Source organism: Arachis duranensis, chromosome 8 (genome assembly GCF_000817695.3).
Source record: "Arachis duranensis cultivar V14167 chromosome 8, aradu.V14167.gnm2.J7QH, whole genome shotgun sequence".
In the NCBI taxonomy this organism is placed as follows: domain Eukaryota; kingdom Viridiplantae; phylum Streptophyta; class Magnoliopsida; order Fabales; family Fabaceae; genus Arachis; species Arachis duranensis.
Genome location: NC_029779.3, coordinates 23,541,748 through 23,561,484, shown reverse-complemented (window position 1 = coordinate 23,561,484; position 19,737 = coordinate 23,541,748). Strand labels below are relative to the sequence as shown.

The window sequence follows — 19,737 nt, the reverse complement described above, 5'->3', positions numbered from 1 at the left end:
CTACTCGGCAAACCCGCAACCAGCGCGACCAAAGCCAAGGCGTTCTCACTCCTTCACCCGTACACCCGATCTGTCCGGAACCCGATAACCGAACATTGGCGCCGTCTGTGGGGACTCCTGCCTAAATGGAAGTCGTGCTGGGTCCCGGCGACCAAGCTCGAGCAGCCGGAGCGGAGGGGGCAGCCTCCGTCGCCTCGCTAAGGGGACGGCGGAGGTCCCCCCAACAACACACGAGAACACGACCATTCGGGGGAACGGGCGGCGATAGCGCCATAATAATGCAGGAGCTACGCCACAGAGTCCAGAACCTAGAACGACAGCTGGCCGACCGGGAGCGGGAGGGACGGTCTACCGATCCCAGCTATACCCCGTCTCCCGGGAGCGAGGAGGAAGACTCTCACAGAAGCCGCCCGCGGCGTACATCCGCATCCCGGACGGAAGCGGAGAGCATGCGGGAGGAGTCGCCTATAATGAGAAGACGAAATGACACGATCATCTACTCCCGCGGCAGACCAACCCGCCGAGCGGCAGGAGGTCGCGAAGACGGGGAAGGGAGATCTGAGAGAACACGACAACCTGTGATAATGGGCGTCACCCCGTTTCACCGATCTATCCTCGAGGTCCGGTTGCCGAAACACTTCGACAAACCAACGGACATGAGGTACGACGGAACTCAAGACCCTCTAGAACACCTCACGGCCTTTGAGGCCAGGATGAATCTGGAGGGAGTGGGGGACGAAGTAAGATGCCGCGCCTTCCCGGTAACCCTAGCAGGGCCAGCGATCAGATGGTTTAACGGCCTCCCTCAAGGTTCCATCTACAGTTTCTCGGACATCAGCCGTGCATTCCTGGCCCAATTTACAACGCGGATAGCAAAGGCCAAGCACCCTATCAACCTTCTAGGGGTAACCCAGAGACAAGGAGAGCCGACCAGGAGGTACTTAGATCGGTTCAACGACGAATGCTTGGAAATTGACGGCTTAACCGACTCGGTGGCCAGTCTCTGCCTGACAAACGGCCTCCTCAACGAGAACTTCCGAAAACACCTTACCACGAAGCCGGTTTGGACAATGCATGAAATCCAGACGGTGGCCAAGGAGTACATAAACGACGAGGAAGTCAGCCGAGTCGTGGCTACCAATAAGCGGCAGTCCGGTTACAGCCAAGCTCGGCAACCAGGCAACGAGGAAAGAGCAAAAGAAAAAGCCAGGGAGGCAACAAACAAGGCACCTAGACCGTTCCCTCGAGTCGGGAAATTTACAAACTACACTCCACTCGCTCTCCCCATCGTGGAAGTCTATCAGCAAATAGCTGAGAAGGGAATTCTTCCGAAGCCCCGACCACTTAAGGACCGTACGGGAGGAAACAAGAACCTTTATTGTGATTATCACAAGGGTTATGGCCATCAAACGCAGGACTGTTTTGACCTGAAGGATGCACTAGAACAAGCGATAAGGGAAGGAAAGCTAGCAGCGTTCTCCCACCTCATCAGGGAGCCGAGAAGACGTTATCACGATCAAGACGAGGAAGGCAAAGCCCGTTCGGCCAAGCGGCGACAAGAACCCGAAGACAGAGACCACGGCCTCACTGTGATAAACGTGGTAACGGCAAAAAACGCCGCACCAAAATCCCGGTCGGCACACAAGAAAGACGCTAAGGTTCTGACGATCTCGTCCCCGCCGGTGCAAAACTCTAAGAAACCTCCCTCCATTTCTTTCGGCCCGGAAGACCAATGGTTCAACGACGCCCCGGAAAACCCCCCATGGTCATTACGGCCAGAGTGGGAACCGGCCTCGTCAAACGGATCCTTGTTGACACAAGAGCTGATTCAAATATCATGTTCCGCAACGTGTTCGACGCACTAGGGCTAAAGGATGCCGACCTGACGACTCACCAGCACGGGGTTATCGGGTTGGGCGACCACTTCATCAAACCAGACGGAGTGATATCCCTACCAATCTCGGTGGGGCAAGCCCAAGGCCGAAGGTCGGCGATGGCCGAGTTCGTAATCCTCCGAGATTCCACAGCCTACAACATCATCTTGGGAAGAAAAACAATCAACGATTTCGAAGCCATAATCAACACCAAGCTGCTAGTCATGAAGTTCGTTACCGATGACGGATCCATAGGGACCATAAGGGGAGACCTCGAGACGGCGGTCGCTTGTGACAACGCCAGTCTCTCCCTTCGAAAGAAGTCTAAGGAAGCATCCGGCGTGTTCTTAGCCGACCTTGATGCCAGAGTGGAAGACAAGCCGAGGCCAGAACCCGAAGGGGACCTGGAGAAGTTTAGAATCGGTGACGAAGTGGAAAAGTTCACATTCGTTAACAAGAACCTCCCACATGAGCTGAAGGAGCCTTTGATCGAAATGATAAGAGCCAACAGGGACTTGTTCGCCTGGACTCCAGCCGATATGCCGGGCATAGACCCAAAAATCATCTCACATCATCTAGCCGTCAAGGCGGAAGCACGGCCAGTGGCCCAACGGAGGAGGAAGATGTCGGCGGAAAGAGCAGAGGAGGTGGCCAGGCAGACGGCCAGCCTCCTAGAAGCAGGCTTCATACGGGAAGTGGACTACTCGACATGGCTCTCGAATGTGGTATTGGTGAGAAAACACAACAGCAAGTGGAGAATGTGCGTAGACTATTCTGACCTTAACAAAGCATGCCCCAAAGATTGCTTTCCCTTCCCTAACATAGATGCACTCGTCGACGCCGCGGCGGGATATCGGTATCTAAGTTTCATGGACGCCTACTCCGGTTACAATCAGATACCGATGCACCGTCCTGACGAAGACAAGACGGCGTTCATAACGCCAGGAGGAACTTTCTGCTACAAGGTAATGCATTCGGCCTGAAAAATACGGGGGCAACATATCAAAGCTAATGAACAGGATATTCCACGACCTCATAGGGAAAACAGTTGAAGTCTACGTGGACGACATCCTGGCAAAAACAACACGACCTGACGACCTCTTGAACGACCTGGCAAGAGTATTCGCGTCCCTCCGTCAACACGGTATGAGGCTGAATCCCCTCAAGTGCGCCTTCGCCATGGAAGCCGGCAAATTCCTGGGATTTATGATAACTCAGAGAGGGGTAGAAGCTAACCCGGAGAAATGCCAGGCAATACTCCAGATGAAGAGCCCGGGTTGCATCAAGGACGTCCAGAGGTTGGCAGGGCGGTTGACCTCATTATCCCGATTTCTCGGAGCTTCGGCAACAAAGGCCCTGCCATTCTTTAACCTCATGAAGAAAAGGATGGCGTTTGAGTGGACACCCGCATGTGAAGAGGCCTTTCAGCACTTCAAGGAAATCCTGGCGGCACCACCCGTCCTCGGGAAGCCAAAGGACGGGGAACCACTATACCTATACCTCGCCATAACGAGCGAAGCCCTGGCCGCAGTTCTGGTACGGGAGGACGGAAAAGCTCAACAGCCAGTCTATTTCATAAGCAGGGCCTTGCAAGGGGCAGAATTAAGGTATAGCAAGTTGGAAAAGCTAGCTTTAGCACTCCTAACTTCCTCACGAAGGTTAAAGCAGTACTTCCAGAGTCATCAAGTCATCGTCAGAATGGACCAAGGGATCCGGCAAGTACTCCAAAAACCCGATCTGGCGGGAAGAATGATGACTTGGTCCATCGAACTCTCCCAGTATGACATACGATACGAACCCCGGCAAGCCATCAAGGCGCAGGCGATAGCGGATTTCCTAGTAGAAGTAACGGGAGATCCAAGCGAAGAAGTGGGTACACGGTGGAAGCTCCATGTGGACGGAGCCTCCAACCAGACCTTCGGAGGTGCCGGGATCATCCTGGAAAGCCCGATTGGGGTTGTATATGAACAGTCGGTCAGATTCGAGTTTCCCGTCTCGAACAACCAGGCAGAATATGAAGCCCTTATAGGAGGCTTAACCTTAGCGGCAGAAGTCGGCGCAAGAAGACTAGAAATATGCAGCGATTCCCAAGTCGTCACCTCCCAAGTAAACGGTAGCTACCAAGCCAAAGACCCTTTGCTACAGAAGTACTTGGAAAAGGTTAAAAGCTTGAGCCAAAAGTTCGAAGAGGTCACGGTCTACCACGTACCCAGAGAAAGGAACACACGGGCAGACCTTCTATCAAAATTGGCCAGCACAAAGCCAGGGGAGGGGAACCGGTCTCTCATCCAAGGCATGACAAGAGAACCAGCAATCACACTGCACATGACAATCCTAGGTTCTTCATGGCTAGACCCCATCACCGACTTCCTAGAACACGGCAAACTCCCTAGTGATGAAAAGGACGCGGCGAAGTTGAGAAGGGAAGCGGCCAAATACGCCGTCATCCAAGGACAGCTGTTCAGGAAAGGGCTCAACCAACCCCTACTGAAGTGCCTACACCCCGACCAGACGGACTACGTCCTCAGGGAAGTCCATGAGGGCTGCTGTGGGCACCACATTGGAGGCAAGGCCCTAGCAAGGAAACTAATCCGAGCCGGATACTATTGGCCGTCGATGATGGCAGATTCCAAAGAGTTTGTCAAAAAATGCATAAAGTGCCAACAGAACGCCAACTTTGCCAGGGCGCCGGCCTCCGAGTTAAGCTTGTTAACGACCTCCCGGCCATTCTCTCAATCGGGAGTCGACCTCTTAGGGCCCTTCCCAGTCGGCCCCGGGCAAGTCAAATACCTCATAGTCGCAATTGACTACTACACCAAATGGATAGAAGCCGAACCACTAGCTAGCATATCCTCGTCCAATTGCAGGAAATTCATGTGGAGGCAGGTGATAACGCGATTCGGGATACCGGAAGTCGTCATCTCGGACAACGGCACGCAGTTTACTGACAAAAAGTTCACGGAATTTCTCAACGGCCTGGGTATAAGGCAAAGGTTCTCTTCGGTAGAACACCCTCAGACGAACGGACAAGTGGAGTCCGCCAACAAGGTTATCCTTTCAGGGCTAAAAAAGAGGTTGGACAATAAAAAGGGTGCTTGGGCCGACGAACTAGCAGCGGTTCTCTGGTCCTACCGAACAACCGAACAATCCTCCACTAAGGAAACTCCTTTTCGAATAACGTACGGGATGGATGCAGTAATACCCGTAGAGATCGGTGAGCCGAGCCCGCGGTTGCTTTTGAAAGGAGTGGAGGAAACCGTAGAAAAAGACCTGATAGATGAAGCCAGGGAAATGGCCCATTTGACAGAAACGGCGCTAAAATAAAGAATGGCTCTGCGCTACAACACCAAAGTGCTCAAGAGGGAATCCGAGCCAAACGACCTCGTCCTGAGACGAAATGATATCGGCCTACCGACCCCCGGAGAAGGCAAGCTAGCGGCGAACTGGGAAGGCCCTTACAGAGTCAAAAAAGTGATGGGAAAAGGAGCCTTCAAGTTAGAAAGGCTTGACGGCAAGGAAGTCCCGAGAACATGGAACGCGAACAACCTAAGAAGATTCTACTCCTAGAGGATGGCCCGACAAGCCGACCAGCCTAGCTAAGTAGTTAATTTGCAAATTTAACTTTTGAACTTTTCATAGCGACTTACGAGTCCTTTATACGATTATCGAATAAGATATACTTGTGCAAATTCTCTCTTCTGTTTTGTCACTCAATTCTCCAGATAAACCATCCCATCACATCCAACAACGACGCGCGACCCCGGGACTGATCACCCCGGGAACCCGTCAACCACCGTCGTAACGACTACGCGAAAGGCCATGGGCCGTTGATATAAATGACGACAATAAACCAAAAACGGTTAATAGAAACGATAACACGACCAGACGAATAAGAAAAAGTTTATCACGACGTCTCGAGCAAACGACTAAAAATGTCTGTTCACAAGCCAAAATAAAACGGCTAAAATCAAATTGTCCACAAGCCAAAACGGCTAAAATTAAAATTGTTCATAAGCCAAAACAAAACGGCTAAACAAAAACTTTAAACAGAAGATTCATTTCTTGGGGACGTCGACAACTTTGCCATCCTGAATGACTTTGAGAACACCAATCGCCGACGTATCAAACTCGGGAGCAATGACTTTGACCTGAGCCTTAAGAGCCTCCTCGGTCGCCAAGATCGCACCCTTCCCCTGCTTCACGACATCTTTGTACTTAGCCTTCCACGTTGCCAATTCGGCCTCCACGACCTGCTTTTCTTTCTCCATCTCGGCCACCCATTTCTGCGCTGCGCCGACCTGGCTCTCCAAAGTCATCTCACGTTCGACAAGGCGAGAAACCGTGGCGTCTGAGTCTTTTAACTTCTTCTCAGCAGTGGTAGTTTTCTTCTCGGCAGCAGTGGCCTTCTTCTCGGCGGCGTCCAGTTTCTCATTCAATTGGGTCAACTGCTCCCGGAGAGTCTCGACTTCACTTTTCAGCTCATTGTTAGCCTTCCCACTAGATTCCAACCTTCTGCGGAGGGACTCCATCCCGGACAGCTCAAACTCGGCCTTCCGGGCTATCACGGCGCCCCGCAGAAGGGTACGATACATCCACCTCGCCTGCCCGGCAAGGGAAGACTCGTGGAAATACTCCTCAGTACCAGGGATCAGCTGGGAATCTATAAAGTTCCCAGCATCAAAATTCCTCTCCATGACGGTAAGGACCCCCTCGGGACTGGAGGACGTCTTCCTTTTCCTCTTAGGGTTAGGGACCTCTTCCACACCGTCATCGACATCAGGGGTAGACGTCGAACCCCCGGTGCCTATCACCTCGCGGAAGGGAGAAGCATGAACCGTTTTGTCGCCCTCGACCTGGGCAGCTTGGGTCGAGGTCCCGGTTCCGTCAACCGCGGTTTCCTACTCGGAAGTAGTTTTGTCCTCCGGAGGAATTGCAGACTTCTCGGCGGCAGATTTTTCATTGTCCCCTTCGTCGTCGCTGGCACAGAGGAAAGTTTGGAATAAGTTGGGAAGACCCGTCACCGACGCAGACATCTCCACTGCAGGAAAGCAAAGAAGGTCGGTTAATCGCCACAAAATATCAGTAAAAGCAAAAAGATAAAGGGTAAAGTAAAAGTTTCTCACAAATGTAATTACTTGATTCTTCCCAAAGACTGCCATCAACACCTCGGCAATCTGCCTATCCACCGCCGACATGCCTCCATAGGTTACCTTAATAAAGGTATTGGACCCTGCCCCGAAACTCCAATAGGTCGGGATGAGCCGTACCCCCTCCAACGACAACCAAAAGGGATGACGACCTTTGACAGGGCGGATCTTGAAATATTTGTCCTTAAACCCATGGTAGGAATCTTCAAACAAACCGAAAATCCTCCGACCCTGGGCAGACCGGAAGGACATGAACCCCTTTTTGTGTTTCCCCTCCTTTGAAGGGTTTGTGAGGGTGAAAAAGAAGAGGAAAACATCTACGGACACCGGCAGCTCGAGGTACTCACAAACCATCTCGAAACAGCGGATCGAGGCCTAACTGTTCGGATGCAACTGCGACGGCGCCACGGAAATTCGACTTAAAAGCGCCATTTGAAAGGCTAAGAACGGAATGCGAACTCCGACTTGGGTGAACATGGACTTGTAGAACCAAATCCAGTCGGCGACTCGGGGGTGTTGGAAGTTGATTTCATACAATCGCTCGTGAGGAGCCGGGACAAAAACGTCATAATTGGCTTCCTCGTCAGTCCCTCCACACAAGTACTCGGCTTGTTGGAACTCGATGAGCTCCTCCTCGCCCATTTGGTTAGGCAAATCCTTCACGTCGGAAACGACCCAAGCATAGGGATCGTACGCCGCGGGGTTAACGGAAGCCCAGAAAACCGTGCGAGCCATACCTTCATGGGGGGACCATCCAGTCAGTCTAAGAGATCGGTTGCTCAGGCCGAATACAGACACTACCCCCCACGACTCCCCGACTAAGGCCAAACGAGACTAAAGCACGAAAAGAACAAGAAAAAACCTACCCTGGAATGGTACTTTCCCCCCTAACACATCTAGTCGCAATTAAAAGGCTACGCAACAACAGCAAAAAAACCAAACAGCAAACATGCAAAAATAATGCATAAAAGGGAGAATGATTCGAAAGTTACCTGAATTAGTGGAAGGAGGACGGAGCAGTTGATAAAGAAAGATGCGAAGGGAGAGGCGCACAACAGCACTACAAAGAAATGTTGAGATTTGGGAGCAAGAAGAAGGCAGAAAAAGGAAGATACAAAAGAAAGAAAAGAGTGCCAAAACTGGCCTGTTTAAAAACTACCTCCCCAGGAAGCGCGAAACGTCTAGGGGCAGAATGGTCTTTTCAGCAAGGGTTTTTCACCCCATTATGAGCATTTAATGCTCGGCACTGGGAACGATGCGACGAAACGGTTGCTTGTACAACCAAAGGACACGCGCGTTGGGGGCATATCCTCATCACGAACGGCCGACCAGACGATCCCGAATGAGGCGAGACAACACGCCATTGATAGCTCCCACAGCTACCATTGGCGTGTGGGGGCACTGTTACGGTCTGGCCCAAGGAACTGACGGGTCGATCCGGCCCGAGCTCCACCCGACCCGGTTCCGTGCCCTTCAAACGACCCGGTTCCGTGCCCTTCAAACGACCCGGACACGTGTCCTGTGCGACCCACACGCGGCCGCAGGACAGTGTCCTTGAGAACATGGGCCTGTCCTCATGGGGGCCCACTACTGACATGTATATAAAGGGAAGATTGGCTCTTCCCCCGAGGTACGTCACCTTTCCATATCATTTTTCCCCGCCTGCGCACTAGCTGACTTGAGCGTCGGAGTGTCTTTGCAGGTGGCACCCCCCTCATCCTCTCTCCAGGACGAGTGCTCGTCTACTCGGCAAACCCGCAACCAGCGCGACCAAAGCCAAGGCGTTCTCACTCCTTCACCCGTACACCCGATCTGTCCGGAACCCGATAACCGAACACCTACCATTATTGATTTAACAAATATCAAACATAGGAAATCTTATATAATTTCTTCTATTTTGATGGATAAAATCAAAATACAACAAAAAAAAAACCTAAAAACTTGTGCAAATATGCAAAGAAAAATAAAAAATATATATATAAGGACAATTTACACATATAAAATGATTGAAAAAAACGTTTAGGCAAATACAGTATTAACAATTTTCAGACACAAATGCAATAAACGCAACTATATATAATCTGCTACACCCTGCAGCGGAACTTAATTGCACATAATCCGCTACAAGGTATCGCGGATTACGTTGAGGGCAGGGTTACTCATAAATTGCTACACCCTGTAGCGATTTATGACCAAATGGCTTTTATGCATAATCCGCTACACCTTGTAGCGGATTATGAGTATAGTGGTGTTTATATGTTAGGGTTAAAAACCCATGATGCCAAATGCACGAATTGATACAAAATATAATCATCATTCGCATTAACTCGTACAAAAATAATACAGGTATAACTACATAACTAATACAGATATAACTGTCACAAGTCGTTAACCCTAACAGAAAATAAATAAGTCATAATTCATGCATGGATAACTGTCGAAAATTAAGAGAGTCGGACGCTACTGCTGGTCACCGTCAACATCATGATCGCCTCCGAATGGACCAAGTAGGTGCGAGCCTGTGCCCATCGAATCGGACGCCTAACCCTAGCCACTCGCCGATCTCCCGGTGGAGCCTCCTGTGTCCCAACTCCAAATGTAGATGGTAGCGTCCCCCCCATCCCGAACCAAGTGTCGTACGGGCTGCCTGCGGGCTCATTCAAGTCGACCGGGAGCTGGGTCTCAGAAACCTGGGTCTCAGGCATATCCGCTGGCTGTGACCTATACTCCGTAGGGTCTGAGGGCCGTCTGGAATCGGGCTCTAGTACTGATTAACGTCGTCACCCCGTATGAACTCACCAAAATCCGCATAGAACTGGGGTCCACACAACTGATCGTCGAAATCCATGGTGAAAGAAGTGGTAGCAAGATCGGCTAACAGCTGTGTGCTACACCCAGGTAGTACCTGAGAGCTAGATACGTGGATAAAAAGTGTACCACCCATACTAGCCTCCGCGGTGCCAGCAGCATGAGTGTCTGTAGGGTGCTGACGGGACGATCCTGCCTCGTCATTGTGGTGGACGGGAGGTGCTCCTCCACCACGAGCAGCCCGTCGTCTAGCAGAAGATCGATGAAGGCGATGATCTGCCTGGCCTCCGTCATCACCACCAATCTGCTCCTCCTGCATCCTGTCGTATAGCCAGCGCCAGTCGCGATCAGTGGCACGTGTACCGATGCGTCGTCTCCGCTCCAAACGTCTGTTATCCGGCATATCGGACGCTAGAACTCTAGTCGGTGCCTGTGACGACCCTCTAAGTATAGCATCGTCCGAAACTTGGGTCGGCCTGGGGTCGGCAAAAGCAACTCCTGGTGACAGAATCCTATGTGCAACACGGTGCCACCAGTCCAGGTACTCAGGGGATGGACCAGGATCAGGAACTCTCCGGACACTCAACACAGAACGAAATCGCTCATCCCAATGCTGATGCCATGTCCTATAGTAAGTGGGGAACCATCTATCTCCACCCCTGTCGTCCTACTATGAAGATACTCTATGTTGAACGCTGGCGTAGGAAAATGCTGTATGCCCCCTAGCTGTAGGAAGACCCTGTCAACCTGATGCCACTTAATAACTGCAAAGTAGATCAGGCTGGTGACAGCCCGCCATAACCGGCTGTGCTCCTCGGTCAATATCTCCGGATGGATGACTGCCAGTACGTCAAGCGAACCATAAAGCTCCCACACAATCTGATAGACAGGAGGCAAGGTCAGCATTATACCAATGTATTTATATAAGTCTGAAAAAAACAATTAAAATAACAACAAACAAAAACAAAATACTTACATCTCGATGAGTCAGTCGATCCAAAATCAGACGATACTGTATAATCCGCCGTTCCTTCCCATCAGAAGAATCCACCGTTCCTTCCCATCAGAAGAGGGCAAATATGTGGCCCATCTGAGTAACAGAAATAGCACATAAGTATGTAATTTCAAATATATAACGTAATGAACTTGAAAGAAAGAATGAATTAAAGTATACCTGGATGCCAATGGAAAAGAGAAGGCATCAAAACCCCGCGGCCTCAGCGTGGGGAACCGCCAAAAGATTCATGACTGTAGCTACTGTAGGGATCCAGCCAAGTTGGTGACGTTTCTGTTCGCCACCCTGCACATGCATCGGTACAGCCACGCCAATACAGCGGCGCCCCAGCTATACCTGCCTATATCGTCAAGTCTCGCCACAAAAGGCAACCAGCGAAGGTGGACTCGATTAGCACTATTGTCCATGAACAGCTGTGTCGACAGAAGCATCATAATATACGCGCGTGCATATATGCGCACGGTCTCCTCCGAAGCATCCGCTAGTAACACCCTGAATCTCTCATGAAACCATGTGAAGTGGACTGTGTATAACTTTCTCTTATCCGGTGGCGGAAGCTCACCAAATAACTTCTCGAACCACTCCCATACCGGTCTGGCCCCCTCGATGTGCATGTGGAAGTCTGTCATGCACCCGGAAACAGCCTGGCCATCCACGGGCAGCCCGAGCTGGTATGCCACGTCCTGGAGCGTGATAGTACACTCTCCGAATAGCATATGAAAAGTGTGGATCTCAAGCCGCCACCTCTCAATAAATGCGCTGACCAGAGGTTCATCCAACTAGAACCAATGCGCGTTCAGCCTAGCCAGGTGGTACAACCCAGCCCTCTCTAAGTAAAGTATGATCCTATCATGTAACGGCATATTCTGTTACCTACGGACGCTATACACACATCGGGTTGGCTGCATTTTCAGAAATAAAGAACACAGGCTTAATTTCTAACAATAACATCACCAACCAAACTATAGCTTGTATTTCTTGTCTTAAGCTACTTGGGTTTTGAAATTACTAATTTACCTCTCTACCTTGACTATTAAATGTTAGATGTCAAAGTTTATATTTCAAATTTTCATTTACAAACCAAAACCTAAACTAAGTCTCTATCTATCTAATTAATGAATTACTTCCTTAATATTGAATAAAATATACATTTATTAAAATAGTGTTTGAAAATACAAACACTTACCTCTGCATCGATGGTTGACTACGTGAGCAACGCCGTCGAGCCAGTACAACCGCCGTTCATCCTCCATTCTTCCAAACTACTCAAATATTTTAAATTTTCTCTCCTTTCTCTCTACTTTCTTTCCAAAATAACTCAAATGATTTTCGCTACAGCCTCACGCGGTATATATAGACAAATCACTATACTCATAATCTGCTACACCCTGTAGCGGATTATGCATAAAAGCTATTTGGTCATAAACCACTACAGGGTGTAGCGGTTTATGAGTAACCCCGCCCTCAACGTAATCCGCGATACCCTGTAGCGAATTACGTGCAATCAAGTTCTGCCAACAAAGATTGGGGTAATCCGCCAACAAAGATCTTCTTTGTTCTGAATACTCCGGTAACTTCCGTGTCCTCCCTAGGGACAGTCCTCTTCACTTCAACCTGATAAAACAAAAAGGAGTTAGTTTGTCACGAGGGGAAGGAATATGCACTAAATGATTGAAGTTGTTTATTTGAAATGAATAGATTACCACTCTGCCGTCTATGGTATGCTCCTGTGACAAAACTTCATCTGCAACAGCTGAATCAGCAAATTTTACAAAGCCAAAGCCCCGAGGCCTTCCGGACTGTTTATTCATCATTATCACTGAATCTATCACTTCCCCGTAATTGTTGAAGTACTTACAAAATGATTCTGACAAGAAGGAAGAAAAAAGAAAAGAAAAGAAGAATGCAGAATGAGAAAATTGTTCAGGCAAAAGCAATCTTTTATTTGCATCTATGATATAAATATCAAGAATGTAAATACTATACAACTAATCCCAATGCCATTGTAAGAATGTAAGAAAATTGTTCAGCTATTATTTTCGGTAATAGATACCAGTTAGTGCATTCATATAATTATATCAAGTTCTTTGCTATACAAGTGTGATGCATCCACTCTTCACTCTTGCATCTTAAAACCTAATCTCCACAAACATTGAATCACAAAAATTGATGGAAAGAATGAGAATATACCTTCAGAAGTCTCCCAAGAGATGCCTCCAACGAATAGCTTCCTATCAAACAAGAAAAAATGATGATGAAGAGGCCCCAGAAGCAGAACTCAAGAAACAGAAACAGAGTAAAGAAAGAGAATAATACGTTAACAATGCAAACTGGAAGCAAACTAACCCTGAAGGAGGGCCCTACGTAATGTTGGTGATTGGCAATTGGGTTGAATTCTTGCTCGCCATTGTATTCGTAGTCGTAGACTCGTAGGTGGCAGCTTCCATGCGTTCAATTAATTGTGTTGTGCACCTTTTAACACTAAAAAGCATGCAACTTGGAATCAATGGAGAATAGTTAGTTGTGAGTGAGAAGTGAGAACCCTAAAACGCCGATGAAACGCTCATGCAACTCTGATTCTGCAGCTAAATTAGCGTTCATGCCTCCTTCTATTTCTGCTCATGCTACTCTCACTCACATAAACGTCGTCGTTGCTAATTATTTATTTTATATTTTCAAGTATTAATAAGTTTATCCTTTTATAAATGTGCTTAAATACTTCATAATAATTATAATGGCTCGAAATACATATATATTCCAATCTTTATCTTGTGTAATTAATTAATGCATGTTCTAGAATCTAGATTCATTCCTAAGCCATTGACCAAAACAGAACTCAATATTATCAAGTGTTTCCTAACTGAACAACATTCCCACATATACCAACATTGATTTAATTCAAAACTTTAATCTTCCTCCTCCTCCTCTTCTTCGAACTCTTCTTCTTCTTCATCATCATCATCATCTAACTCCTCCTGCTGATCATTCTCTTCATCATCAACAATGAAGCCTCCTAGAGTCTCATCATCTTCATCATCTTCAAAAGTTTGATTGATCTTAGTATCTCTCTTTCTCTTAGAGCTTGTAGAGCCACTTTTCCTGTCTTTAGATCTTGTGGAGTAGCATGCCCTCTTCTTACCTTTGCTCATGTTAGAAACAAGGTCCTTACCCTCATCATCACTTTCACCACCCCATTCTTCATCATCTTCATTCTCCTCCGGACCCTTCTTTTTCTTCCGCTTTCTCTTCATCCTCTTCCTCTGCTTCCCCTCCTCATCGTCATCATCATCACTGTCATTTCTAGCTTCCTCAAGAAACCACTCCCAATCCTTAACATTGCGGATCTTCCCCTTTGGATAGTCATCAAACTCGTGCCCAATCGCAAGGAAACCAAACTCTGCATTTCCCAAAACCCAAAATGAAGTCTTCAAAATCTCTAAAATGGCAATCACCATGAAATCAAAGAAGATACATAGTAAATAATTATCATCAAAGCTGTTCAACGTTATATCCTTAAACCCTAAACAAACCCTATATACTGACACCCAAAAAGGTTAAAACTTCACATTTTAGTACCTTTAACGGGATCGAATTGCGAAAGGTCAATTTGGTCAATGTCGATGTCAAGCTGAGGCTTTGAACTTGAAACGTTCTGAGCTGGGTTGTTGAAATTGAAATGGAGCCAGAATGGTGTTATGGCGGAGAGGGAAAAGCGGTCACCGAGTTCCAATTGACCCTTTTCGAACTTGCGGAAAACCTTAAGGCCAAGAGCTCCGTGGTGAACCCAAAAAGGGTTCCTTCCGATGACCTCGAATGAAACCCTAGGGTCATCGGAATCGGAGCTGAGCTGGAAGGAGACGTGGCGACGTGAAACGGTGCGATCCTTTGTATGAAAGCCGCCGCCACAGCCTCGTCCAATGACTGTGTTTCGAGCTTCAGTGACTTGTAATGAGAATTTGGAACCATCTTCCCCTTCCATTTCCACTTCCATGGCCATCGATTTTCATTGCTGAAAAGTGAAAACTATTAATTTTAAAGTAGCCTCCTTTATTGTGGGGTCATTTTCTAATTTTCTTTGCTCCCGATATTAATTAAATAAAAGAATTTATAGATATGGTTGGAGCGGCAGGAGGGTGACACGTAAGCATAGTTGGGATGAGGAACGGAGACAAGTTTGAGAGAAAAGTGTAGGGAGTAGGAATGTGGGAATGACTATGAGGTGTTTGATGAATTGCTTCTTCGGTGTTCCAATTAATGCCATGGCAGCAACTCGCACCTCCTCCCTTTGGGGCATCCCTTTCACTCTCAACTTCAATAACAACAACCACTTCTCTTCTAACTCTCGCTCTCTCTCTTACATCTCCAATTCCACCTCTTCTCCCGCTCCTCGCGTTGGGTTCTTGGGCATTGGAATCATGGGTTCCCCCATGGCTCACAACCTCCTCAAAGCTGGGGTTGATCTCACTCTTTGGAATAGGACCAAGTCAAAGTGTGATCCCCTCATCTCCTTGGGAGCTAAGTAACCAACTAACTAACTAACTAACTAACTAATTACAGCTCCGTTCCCCTATCATCGTATTCATTTCATATCAATCATTGTTTCTGCAGATATTTGTCTTCTCCTGAGGAAGTAGCAGCTTCTTGCGACCTCACATTTGCCATGCTTGCTGATCCTCACAGTGCTGTGTGTTTATCTCACTCTACCTAATTTCATCAATGCATATATCTTTCTTCAGAATTCTCACTTATTGTTCATCCCCTCATGTTAGATTGATGTTGCTTGTGGCAACCATGGAGCTGCAAATGGAATGGCTCCAGGAAAAGGGTACTCTATTCATAATAATAGTTGCCAATACAATCCATATCTTTGTTCATCAATGTCTATATGATTATTATTTGAGCGTACAAAGATCACATGCAAATTAAAATTAATGGTGTGTGCTGTATTGTACTTCCTCAATATGATTGCAAGCTTAATAATATCTTAAACATTTTCAGCTATGTGGATGTTTCAACAGTTGATGTTGATACTTCAAAATTGATTAGTGAGCGCATCAAAGCTACTGGAGCATTATTTTTGGAGGTGCATTCACATTTTCCTTTTGTCAAACACCAAGTGTTGTATAATCAGGATACACATTACTTCATTGCATGTAGTAATACTTGTGAAATCCATTTCTGTGCATCCACAGGCTCCAGTTTCAGGTTCCAAAAAGCCAGCAGAAGATGGACAATTGATATTTCTTACAGCAGGTGAAGGAATTCAGGCTCCATTTCATGGCGGAGTTGGTGGCACTTTCAGATAAAGAAACTGAAGCAATTTATTTGATATTGCAGGTGACAGAAATCTTTATGAAACGGTTGCTCCTCTCTTGGACATCATGGGGAAAGTATGTATAGCCCTTCATTATTTTTTTTTTATAGGAAGAAAATTTCCCTGATCTTTCTGGGGGATGAGAGTCTTATTTCACATATGGTTTCTTCATGCTTCTATGTAGTCGAAATTTTACCTCGGGGATGTTGGAAATGGAGCTGCAATGAAACTCGTTGTCAATATGATCATGGGCAGGTTTTTACAACTTGTCTATTGCTACTTTGCTGCTGATTTTTCTTATATGATTGTTAATGTGTATGTGACACTACCATTTCTTCATATAGTATGATGGCGTCCTTTTCTGAAGGCTTACTTCTCAGCGAGAAAGTTGGGTTGGATCCAAAAGTACTAGTCGAGGTATTTGCCACTAAACGAAATAATTACCATTGTAATTGTACATGGATTTGTTGCTCGTTTCGTCTTGAAGTCTTTGGTTGCTCTGGGCTGCTGCAAATTTCTTTGCTGATATTTCAAAAATGTGATTCATTTGTCTTCCTACATTATTAGCTGCATGTGAATGATGATGATGCTGAAAGAAACCATGGCACCGATAAATCTAATAAATCTAATAAAATGCCTCTAGTTCAATGTCTATGTAGCTATGAAATATAAATTTGATGATGTGACTTTTGTTGAGCTTTCTCTTCTCTGATTCCTAGTAATTCTTGCACGTTATTCCTCTGATGTAAATTTTGAATTGTTTGTTCCTCTTGTGAAAGAAAGATGGTGTTAAGTGTCATGAAACAAATATAAAAATTTAAGCCGATAGGTAAAGGTACATAAATGTTTAGCATAGTGTTAAAAACAAATGGCAATTTTGCAGGTAGTTTCACAGGGTGCCATCAGTGCTCCAATGTACTCAACCAAAGGCCCATCTATGATACAATCGGTTTACCCTACTGCATTCCCTCTAAAGCATCAGCAGAAGGTGCATTAATGAGTATGTTAAATTCCTATTATCTTTCAAGTTTTTAACAGAAACTAATTGTGTTGTAACGGTGCAGGATTTGAGACTTGCACTGGGGTTAGCAGAGTCTGTATCCCAATCTACTCCAATTGCAGCAGCTGCTAATGAGTTATACAAGGTTGCAAAGTCCCATGGCCTTAGTGATGAGGATTTCTCAGCTGTCATTGAAGCTTTGAAATCCAAATTTCAGCAGTCATAAATAAAACCACCCGCACATAAAATTAAATTATAAATATTCCTTCTTTTTATTACACCCAGGTTCCATTTCAACAAGGTTATGGACTAAGGCCTGTTCACTGTGGGACTAGGCATCTCAAGTACATTTATTAATTTAGAGAATACTTCCAAGTTCCAAGGGCTTTCGATCAAACTGTATTTACAACCGGTTTGAGGATTTTTCTTCATGTACCAAGTACCAACTCAGTTAAAATCGTATGAAAAATTCAATATCCTTGTGATGAATAATTTTAATTTAATTTCTTTAAAATTATTATTTTTATTTACAGAATAATATACTAATATTATAATCATGTTATTTGTACACAAAAAATCAATCATTTGTATTAAATATATAAATCATAAAATACGCATTAAAAATAAATAAAATAATACATATATTTATATACAGATATATAGTATGTACATAATTTTTTTACTAGTATTAATAGGCATTTACAGGTCTATTTGTTTACTACTTTATTTATTAATTATGTATAATAATAAGAAATAAAAGATTAGATTCAATTTCTTGAAAGAACAAAAATTATGAATATATAAGTGTTCATATCCTGGCCCAACGATAGAGGCCCAAGTCCAAATAAAAGGCCTAATCTGAAGGATTAAGCCTAACTAAGTACCGACCTTCACATAAGAAGTCGGTATCAACCACGACTTGGTCTGAAGAAGTCGGACGAGAGATTAGCTGGCAGATAAACACTCATTCGGATGAGTAACCGCCCCTGAAATCTCTCTAACCACTTCATAAAGCCATATCTTAACCTCCCCAAGATAATGGGGGCGGTTAACACCCTAAAGATACGGCACTACTCCAACGGTGGTTATTGGCTCACCACTATAAATACACTGACACCCCTCAGGTATCTCTAAGCCCAATACTCTCTAGACCTGCTCACACTCTTGCTAACTTAGGCATCGGAGTGTCTTTGCAGGTACCACTCCCCATTCACTCACGAGTACAAGTCGGACGGAGTCTCCCGAGTTGCACACTCACACGGAAACCTCCCCCCTCACGTATTTGGGCCAGCCAACGCCGTCCATTCAGGCAATCTCCGGTTACCCACCGTAACATTGGCGCCGTTGCCGGGGACCCGAGAGATCATCCATTGATGGCGGACAGGTCCCATGAAGAAGGCCATGTGGAAACAGATTCCGAACAAGAAAATCTGGACACAGGTAATAACGATGCGGATCTAGCCCTACACCAGGAAGTTAATAATCAACATAGAGAAGGCACCTCCGGAGTGAAGAACCCGAAGGTAAATTCCTCAGATGGGCGCGAATCGGAAAAAGGCGGACCATCCCACGTAGCTGAACTAATGGGATTAGTCCACAGTCGCCTGGAGCAGTTAGAGCAAGAGCGGGAGAGGCAAAAGGAAACTGAAAAGTACCTCAAAGAGGAGATGGAGCGGCGAAAAGAGTTAGAAAGAAAACTCTTACAGCTAGAATCTTCCCTCAAGAATTACAACTCCCGCGACGAACAAGAAGAACAACTCCCGGGCAGAGAAGATCCTTTCAGCGAGGACATAATGAGGGCAAAAGTTCCGAAAAACTTCAAAAACCCTGATATGGACCTCTATGATGGAACCACGGATCCAAAGCATCACCTAAGCAATTTCAAAAGTCGGATGTATCTAGCTGATACTTCCGACGCTACTCGATGCAAAGCTTTCCCGACCACTTTGTCGAAAGCAGCAATGAAGTGGTTCGATAGCCTTCCCCCGAGATCGATCACTAGCTTTGAAGACATCTCAAGGAAGTTTTTGATGAGGTTCTCAATTCAGAAAGACAAGGTAAAACATGCACCGAGCCTCCTGGGAATAAAACAAGAGGTCGGAGAGTCTTTACGAGCCTATATGGAAAGGTTCAACAAAGCATGTTTGGAGATCCAAGACCTGCCCACAGAGGCAGTCATAATGGGGCTAGTCAATGGGCTCAGAGAAGGTCCCTTCTCACAGTCCATATCTAAAAGACACCCCGTTTCTCTAAGGGATGTACAAGAAAGGGCTGAAAAGTACATCAATATGGAAGAGAATGCCAAATTAAGGGACCTGAGTTGGCGACCTGGACCCTCTCCCTCAACTAAGGAGAGGGAAAGGGAAGCCAAGAAAAAGGAAGAACTCGGTCTCGAGAGGCCCAGAAAATATCACTCTTATACTCCTCTAAAAACTTCTATAGTGGATGTATACAGAGAGATTTGCCACACCGAAAGGCTGCCACCCCCTAGACCTATTAAAAATAAAAAAGGGGGGAGTCGCAGCAATTATTGCGAGTACCATAAAATATATGGTCACTCCACTAACGACTGTTACGAC

The 19,737-nt window shown here is 46.3% G+C and overlaps 5 protein-coding genes across 6 annotated transcripts; 3 read left to right on the top strand and 2 right to left on the bottom strand.

Annotated features, from left to right (window-relative positions):
• Positions 1 to 125: 125 nt before the first annotated feature.
• Positions 126 to 1,865, top strand: LOC107461324 (uncharacterized). The gene has a single exon (XM_016079813.1). The coding sequence runs from the start codon at positions 126 to 128 to the stop codon at positions 1,863 to 1,865; it is 1,740 nt and encodes a 579-aa protein (XP_015935299.1).
• A 1,020-nt stretch (positions 1,866 to 2,885) lies between these two features.
• LOC107461323 (uncharacterized) lies at positions 2,886 to 5,198 on the top strand. The gene is made up of 2 exons (XM_016079812.1): positions 2,886 to 4,510; positions 4,742 to 5,198. The coding sequence occupies exons 1-2, from the start codon at positions 2,886 to 2,888 to the stop codon at positions 5,196 to 5,198; spliced, it is 2,082 nt and encodes a 693-aa protein (XP_015935298.1).
• Positions 5,199 to 9,174: 3,976 nt separating this feature from the next.
• On the bottom strand, positions 9,175 to 10,875 carry LOC107461416 (uncharacterized). The gene is made up of 2 exons (XM_016079901.3): positions 10,806 to 10,875; positions 9,175 to 10,708 (listed from the first exon to the last, which is right to left on the bottom strand). Exon 2 carries the CDS (start codon positions 10,230 to 10,232, stop codon positions 9,783 to 9,785), a length of 450 nt encoding a protein of 149 aa, XP_015935387.1. The 5' UTR covers positions 10,233 to 10,708; positions 10,806 to 10,875; the 3' UTR covers positions 9,175 to 9,782.
• A 536-nt stretch (positions 10,876 to 11,411) lies between these two features.
• Positions 11,412 to 15,000, bottom strand: LOC107461482 (uncharacterized). 2 transcript variants are annotated; one of them, XM_052252974.1, is made up of 6 exons: positions 14,421 to 15,000; positions 13,191 to 14,280; positions 13,035 to 13,075; positions 12,548 to 12,711; positions 12,031 to 12,458; positions 11,412 to 11,746 (listed from the first exon to the last, which is right to left on the bottom strand). In XM_052252974.1, exons 1-2 carry the CDS (start codon positions 14,839 to 14,841, stop codon positions 13,751 to 13,753), a joined length of 951 nt encoding a protein of 316 aa, XP_052108934.1. In that variant the 5' UTR covers positions 14,842 to 15,000; the 3' UTR covers positions 11,412 to 11,746; positions 12,031 to 12,458; positions 12,548 to 12,711; positions 13,035 to 13,075; positions 13,191 to 13,750. The 2 variants fall into 2 exon arrangements, with proteins under 2 accessions (XP_052108934.1, XP_015935470.1); XM_016079984.3 differs by lacking the exons at positions 11,412 to 11,746; positions 12,031 to 12,458; positions 12,548 to 12,711; positions 13,035 to 13,075 and having other exon boundaries at positions 13,191 to 14,241.
• Positions 15,001 to 15,052: 52 nt separating this feature from the next.
• Positions 15,053 to 17,650, top strand: LOC107461481 (glyoxylate/succinic semialdehyde reductase 2, chloroplastic). Its single transcript, XM_016079982.3, has 10 exons — positions 15,053 to 15,363; positions 15,453 to 15,528; positions 15,614 to 15,669; positions 15,843 to 15,927; positions 16,037 to 16,097; positions 16,182 to 16,234; positions 16,343 to 16,413; positions 16,503 to 16,575; positions 17,042 to 17,146; positions 17,223 to 17,650. The coding sequence occupies exons 1-10, from the start codon at positions 15,053 to 15,055 to the stop codon at positions 17,382 to 17,384; spliced, it is 1,053 nt and encodes a 350-aa protein (XP_015935468.1). The 3' UTR covers positions 17,385 to 17,650.
• The last annotated feature ends 2,087 nt before the right edge of the window (positions 17,651 to 19,737 follow it).